Raw genomic sequence first — 7604 nt, 5'->3', positions numbered from 1 at the left:
CAAATATAAATTTTCTATGTCTTTCACAAGTTTCACTTTCGAGATTAACTTTGGTTTCTGGTGGCGGCTCGATTTTTCATTCGAAAAATCTCGTAATAAATAATTGTTTGAAAACAAAAAAAAATCTATAATAAATAATTTCTTTATAATCTTGTGTAGATATTTTTCCTCTAATAATTCCATTTGGCTGATTTCAATTGTCGGTTCATTCACATTATTCGAATTTATATTCTAAAATTTGGAAATTAAATTCAGATCAGTAAATCTGTAGTCTTGAGCCGCCACAAAAGGCGAATGAAAACATTCAGACGTTATTATTCTTTATCAGTCTTTCAAAAATTTCGTCAATTTTCACCAGGAAAATCGAAATGATAATTCAATTTAGTTTCGGTTTTGGAATACAACACCATTATTTAAGATAGAAACTACAATTTTGAAGAAAACACAAAAAAGTAGGCAAAATATATTCCAAAATTTCCTGTCAATCCGAGTAAACTCAAAGTAGTCCAAAACCGAAATAACATGAAAAAACTTCCCAAATTCTGGATTCGTTCTAAACTTTACAACAATTTCTGTCGAGTCTTTAGAAACTGTTGTTTCTGAATCTAGCCCCGATTTAAATTCGTCTTTTTTTTCTAGTAAAACGAGAAAATAGGATCTCAGAAGTCTCAATAATAACATTCTAGAAAAATTGATTCTAACCCCGACCGAAGCAGAATAGATTAATCAATTAACAATAAATAAGAAAGTACTTCGGCATATTATATTTGAAATATTCGAAACCTGTATATCTTCATTTTTAACAGACTTTGCACAAAGTCCCCTCGCGGCCTCAAAAATTTCTCAAAAAATCTCCCTAATCTTCAAAAGTATTTCTACTTTGACTTTTTCTACTTCTATCACGATAAAAAATCTTTCTTTCGTTCCCTAGTTTTAAGAGACTAAAAATACAGGTTTCATCGCAACGTCAACCACTAACAATTTTGATGTAAGCATCAATTTCAAAAAAATTAAGGAATTTAAACAAATTCAAAAGAATTGAAAAAATCAGAAGAATTCAAAAAAATAAAATTACAGTGAACTCACATATTTTTTTAAAGAATTCAGTATAATATACCAAATTTGGCAGAATCCATAAAATTCAATTAATTTACTGGAATTCAAAATAATACAAGTAAACTCAAAAAAATTCAAAAGAATCCAGATAATTTAGTAGAATTCAAAATAATTCAAGTAAATTCGCAACAATTCAGAAGAATAAAGAAAGCGCAAAGAATGTAAAGAATTCACGATAATTTCAAAAATTCAGAAGAATCTAGAAAAAAAAATCACAGGAATAGAAAATAATTTTAAACAAATTCCAAAGAATCCAATGAATTCAGGAAAATGCAATAAATTTAGGAGAATCCCAAGAAGAACCCAGAGAATTTAAATAATTCAAAGAAATTCAAAATAATTCAAGTACTAGGAAAATTCAAACGAATAAAAAAATAATACAAAGAATTAAAAAAAATTACAAGAAATCAAAATAATACCCAAAATTTAAACAATAGCACGAATTAAGACGAACCCAAAGAATTCAGAAAAATCTGAAAAATTCCGAAAAATCCAAAGCATTCAGGAAAATGCAAAGAATTTAGAAGAATCCAAAAAGAATTCAGAAGAATCAAGAGAATTCAAATAATTCGCTGGAATTAAAAATAATTCAAGTAAACACGAAAAATTCTAAAGAATTAAAGAAAAAATACAAAGAATTGAATGAATTTACAAAAAATCAAAATAATACCCAAAATTTAAGAATTGCCCCAATTCAGAAAAATCCAAAGAATTCAGAGGAATCTAAAAAATTCGCAGAAATTAAAATTATTTCAAATCAAATCTTTAAAATTCAAAAGAATTCTAAAGATATGATAGAACATACAAGAGTTCAAAGAATTCAGAAGAATCCAAAGAATTCGAAGGAATCCAGAGAGCCCAAATAATTCACAGAAATTCAATTTTGTTTAATGAGCTCGCAAAAATTCAAAGAATTGACAAGAATTCAAAATAATACTCAAAATTCAAAGAATTTTACAAAGAATTCAGAAAAATCCAAAGATTTCAAGAGGAACTAAAAGAATTTATAACAATCCAATGCGTTCCGGAGAATTAAAAAACAAACAAAGAATTGAAATAATGAACAATTAATCAAAATAATACAACAATTTTAAATAATTGCACGATTTGAGAAAAATCCAGAGAATTCAAAGAATTCACCAGAATTAAGAAGAATCGAAAGAGTTCAGAAGAATACAAATAATTCAGAAGAATTCAGAGAATTTAAATGATTCACAGGAATACAAAATAATACAAATAAATTCGGAAAATTCAAAAGAATTAAAATGAAATACAAAAATTGAATGAATTTACAAGAAATAAAAATTATACCCAAATTTAAGGAATTGTACGAATTCAAAAAAATTCTAAGAATTTCAAAGAATAAAAAAAAATCCAGAATATAACAAAGAATTCTGAGAATTAAAATAATTCACAGGAATTCAAAATATTTCAAAGTAAAATTGTAAAAAATCAAAAGTATTCCAAAGATTCCAAAGAATTAACAAGAATTCAGAATTATGCAAAGAATTTAGAGGAATCCAGAGAATTCAAATAATTCACAGGAATTCAAGATATTCCAAATAAAATCGTGAAAATTCAAAAGAATTGAAAGATTTTACAAGAATTCAATGAATTCAGAGAAACCAAATAATTCATAGGAATTCAATTTTTTTTTTAGTAAACTTGCAAAAAATTAAAGAACTGTAAAAAATTACAAGAAATCAAAATAATAACAAAATGTAAAGAATTGCACAAATTCAAAAGAATTTATTAGAATACAAAGAATTCAGAGGAATCCAGAAAAACCAAATAATTCATAGGAATTGAATTTTTTTTAGTAAACTCGTAAGAATTCAAACAACTGAATTTTTTTAAGAATTCAAAATTACACTCAAAATTCAAAGAGGTTCACAAATTTAAAAAAATCGAAATAATTCATAAAAATCTAAATAATTCAGAGGAATTCAGAGAATTTAAATAATTCACAGGAAATCTAATATTTCAAGTGAAATCGTAAAAATTCATAGGAATTGCAAAGAATTTACAAGAATTCACAGGAATTTAGAAGGATCCAAAAAATGCAGAGAAGTCCAGAGAAACCAAATAATTTACAGGAATTAAAAATAATTTGAGTAAACTCGCAAAAACTTGAAGAACTGAAAAAATTTACAAGAATTCAATATACTATCAAAAATGTAAATAATTGCACGAATTCAAAAGGATTTTAAAGAATTAATAAGATTACAAAGAATTTAAAGGAATCCAGAGAATCTAAATAATTCATAGAAATTCAAAATTATACCCAAAATTGAAAGAATTTCACAAATTTAAAAGAATCCAAATAATTTATAAGAAAACAAATACAGATAATTCAGCGGAATCCAGAGAATTTAAATAATTCACAGGATTTCAAAATATTGCAAGTCAAATCGTAAAAATTCATAAGCATTCCAACGGACTGAAAGGACTCAAAAAAAAAAATAAATAATAATAATAATAACAAGAATTCAAAATAATACGAAAAATGTAAAGAATTGCACGAATTCAAAAGAATTCATAAGAATTCAGAAGAATCCAGAGAAACCAAATAATTCATAGGAAGCCCATTTTTTTAAAGTAAACTCGCAAAAATTCAAAGAACTGAATTTTTTTTAGGAGAATTCAAAATTACACCCAAAATCTGAAGAATTTCACGAATTCAAAAGAAACCAAATAATTCAGAGAAATACAGAGAATTTAAATAATTCAATGGAATTCAAAATATTTCAAGTCAAATCATAAAAATTCATTAGAATTCCAAAGAGTTGAAAGATTTAACAAGAATTCACAAGAATTTAGAAGAATCCAAAGAATTCAGGGGAATCCGGAGAAACCAAATAATTTACAGGAATTAAAAATAATTTTAGTAAACTCGTAAAAACTCAAAGAACTGAAAAAATTTACAATAATTCAAAATACTACCAAAAATGTAAAGAATTTCACGAATTCAAAAGGATTCAAAAGAATTCATAAGAATACAAAGAATTCAGAGGAATCCATAGAATTAAAAGAAATCACAGAAATTCAAAATATTTCAAACAAAATCGTAAAAATTCCAAAGAATTTATAAGAATTCAGAGGAATCCAGAGAAATCAAATAATTTACAGGAATTCAAAATAATTTTAGTAAACTCGCAAAAATTCGAAGAACTAAAAAATTTACACGAATTCTAAATACGACCAAAAATGTAAACAACTGCACGAATTCAAAAGGATTCAAAAGAATTCATAAGAATACAAAGAATTCAGAGGAATCCAGAGAATCTAAATAATTCACAGGAATTCAAAATACTTAAAGTGAAATCATAAAAACCCATAAGAATTACAAAGAATTTATAAGAATTGAAAGATTTTACAAGAATCCAAAGAATTCAGAGGAATTCAGAAAAACCAAATTATTCATGGGAATTCAACTTTTTTTGAGTAAATTCGCAAAAATTTAAACTGAAAATTTTTTGAAGAATTCAAAATTATACCCAAAATTTAAAGAATTTCACGAATTCAAAAGAATTCAAATATTCCATAAGAGTATAACGAATTCAAAGGAATCCAGAGAAACCAAATAATTCACAGGAATTGAAAATAATTTTAGTAAACTCGCGAAAATTCAAAGAACTGTAAAAAATTTACAAGAATTCAAAATACTACCAAAAATGTCAGGAAGTGCACGAATTCAAAGGGATTCAAAAGAATTCATAAGAATACAAAGAATTCCGAGAGAAACCAAATAATTCCTAGGAATTGAAAACAGTTTTAGTAAACTCGCAAAAATTTGAAAGAATTCTAGAAATTCCAACAGAAAAAAAATCAAAAGAATTCACAAGAATTGCAAAAATTCAGAAGAATTTAAGTAATTAGAAAAAAGTTCCTAAACTCGAAAGAATTTATAGAAGAACCATGGATTCAATATAATTAAGTAAAATTTACTGCAATTTGAAAGTAATTAATATTATTCAACACTAAAGAAAGAATTAAAGAAAACAAAATAAAAAATCAGAAACTCGAAATCATTAGTGGCTAACTCCTCGACTATTTTCTCATTCATTAAATAAAAAAGAATTCGAATTTCGCGCCTTAACCTCCAAATCACAAGTGCATGCCAGATGGCGCTTGACTGGCGCCAAATTCGAATTTCTAAACCTTCGTCTCCTCATTCTCGTAGGCTAGAAAAACTCAAAAACTTCAAATATACAAATCATATATTTTGCTGTATTTTTTTCAGTCTCCAACCGATTACCACCTAATCATTGTCTAACTTACGGAAAGTCTAGGAAGCTTCCGGATTGTGAAAGCACCTCGGTGCAGAAAAACCTCCCGGTTTTTCGTGCCCGAGTCTCGCCGCGGAACAAGTCATCATAACTTCATTTCCCAGAGAACAATGTGCGCGTCGTTGCTATTCGGATCCTTAAAACTAATCTTCTGATTCTTATCACTCTGAGCATTCATCTGCCGCCAATTGACGTAACCTCGGCCACCCATCAGCGTCAAAACAGTCCTTTTTGGTTGATCCTGATTCGCCGTCGACGTCGTCTTTCCCCCACCGCCCTTTTTCCCACTACTATTTCCACCCTTGCTCTTCTCATTCGTCGGCGTCGAGGTCGCCTTCACGTCCCTCGTCGGCGACTCTTTGCTCTCGCCGCCTCTCACCTCGTACGGACCATTTCGACTCGCCGTGCTGCTATTCCGCGACAACTTGCCCGCCTTCAGACTCAAATTCTCCTCGGAGCCCGAAGACGTGTAGAGCGAACTCGCGTGCGAATCGACGGACCAATTCGACAGGTCCAGGGATCGCGGTCGTGTGATTTTCATCTGAAGCCGTCGATCCAGGGTGCTGACTTTACTCGGAATCGCCGCCAATTCCGGATCACTTCTGCGCAACGTCTCGTAAACCGGATCGATCCCCGAATTATTCTCGTTCTCGTAATCCTTCACGTACATCAATTCCCCGTAGAGTCCATAAACATCGCAATTCTCGCCCGAGCTCTGCGAGCTCGATGTCGAGCTTGACAAAAATCCGCCTGTGCAGCCCAAGCCGCGCGGCAGTGTCTTCGAGCCGCGAAATTCACTCTCCCGACTGCGAAGTTTTCGCCGTAGCATCACGGGACTCTCGGCCAGTTGATGACGGAGTTTCACCACATTCGAAGAGTCCAGAGGCTTGTCCTTGCGTTGGTTGGATTCGGGCGTTGAGCGATGCGCAGCCGGAGCTTCCTCCATTTCTTTCGGGCAGACAAGACTCTTGGTGTTCTGTATCGCGAGGAGGAAAGTGATTGGTCCAAAGTGCGCGTGATACGAAATATTGACGCGACCGGAGATTATTGGAACGCCCTCGAGACGCGGCAGAGGAATCGTCAGACTTATGCCGACGTTCGTTCCGACCCAGAGGAGACCCTTGCAGGCCATCAGTGATGTTACCCAGACGGAAGTTTGATTGTTGTTGAGATTGTCGCCACAGGAATTCGAATTGGAGGAGGTGGCGGATTTCGTCACTCGTAGAACATTCGAGGCGATATTGATGTCCTGGAGGTGTTTGAAGGTTTCCGTATGATAGAGGCAAACAGTGCTCGAATTCTTCAGAGCCACCCAGAGTCCAACTCCCGAGTGCGCCATGAGTTTCACACTGCCGACGTGCTCGTGCTGAACGCTGAAATTTTTCGCGACTTCACCCGTGAGTGCGTTGAGAACCCAGACCTTTTTCCCGGACGCGGCATAAACCGAGGAGTTGATGGGCATTAAACAGGAAGTGGGCTCGGTTCCGAGATGAACGACGAGCGGCTCACGAAGATGCCAAGTTCCGTCGGCCTGTCTGCGGAACATGAGCAAGGATCCGGTGCCGAGAGCGACGAAAACATTGTCGTAATGATACTTGATTTGAATTACGGGGCCGGAAACTGCGTAGCTTCCGAGTTCCTCGTGCTTTTCCGGCTCGGCGGCATGGTAGATGATGATTTTTCGCGAATCGGTGCCCATCCAGACTAAATCGGAGGCGAGGTTTGAGGTTTCGCCGGGGATTCCTTTCACAAACTCCATTGCGGCGACTCGCGTCTCGAACAGGTCGAAGGCCGAGACTTGTTTGAGGGATGTTGATGATGCGGTTGTTGACTGGTTGAAAATTGTCACGTGACTCGAGACGCCGTCTCCAGTGCAAATCCAGAGGTAATTTTGGTGGCGGCCTCGTCTTCTGGTTGGTCGGGGATTCTGGGTTGTGTAGAAGCAGCCGCAACGGACCTGGAGACAAAAAAAAAGGACAAAGGAGCGAGATTAGGAGACATTGAGACTGAACGAAAAACGGGCGGAAATAGGTCAAATGAAATCATCAATATCCTTTTTAACCAGAATTTCGAAAGCCAAATGAAAACAGAAATTGGAAAAATGCTTAATCGTTCAGGATGTTAAAAAAATTGCGACAATCGATACGGTACATGCATGTTGAACCATTTCGGAAATATTGACAAAAAAAAAAAACACTC

The 7604-nt window shown here is 33.4% G+C and overlaps 1 protein-coding gene across 2 annotated transcripts in view; it reads right to left on the bottom strand.

Moving 5' to 3' along the window:
• Nucleotides 1-5268: 5268 nt before the first annotated feature.
• LOC117171618 (rho guanine nucleotide exchange factor 10-like) overlaps nt 5269-7604 on the bottom strand; it is a 107160-nt gene continuing 104824 nt past the window's right edge. For both annotated transcript variants that reach the window (XM_033359095.1, XM_033359105.1), the window contains one exon: nt 5269-7362. In XM_033359095.1, coding sequence (XP_033214986.1) covers nt 5491-7362 — 1872 coding nt within the window. In that variant the 3' untranslated portion in view covers nt 5269-5490. The remainder of the gene's footprint in view (nt 7363-7604) is intronic.

This window comes from Belonocnema kinseyi, chromosome 1 (genome assembly GCF_010883055.1).
Source record: "Belonocnema kinseyi isolate 2016_QV_RU_SX_M_011 chromosome 1, B_treatae_v1, whole genome shotgun sequence".
Taxonomy (NCBI): Eukaryota; Metazoa; Arthropoda; class Insecta; order Hymenoptera; family Cynipidae; genus Belonocnema; species Belonocnema kinseyi.
The sequence above is the reverse complement of the archived record's forward strand: the minus strand, read 5'-3'. Positions and strand labels throughout refer to the sequence as shown.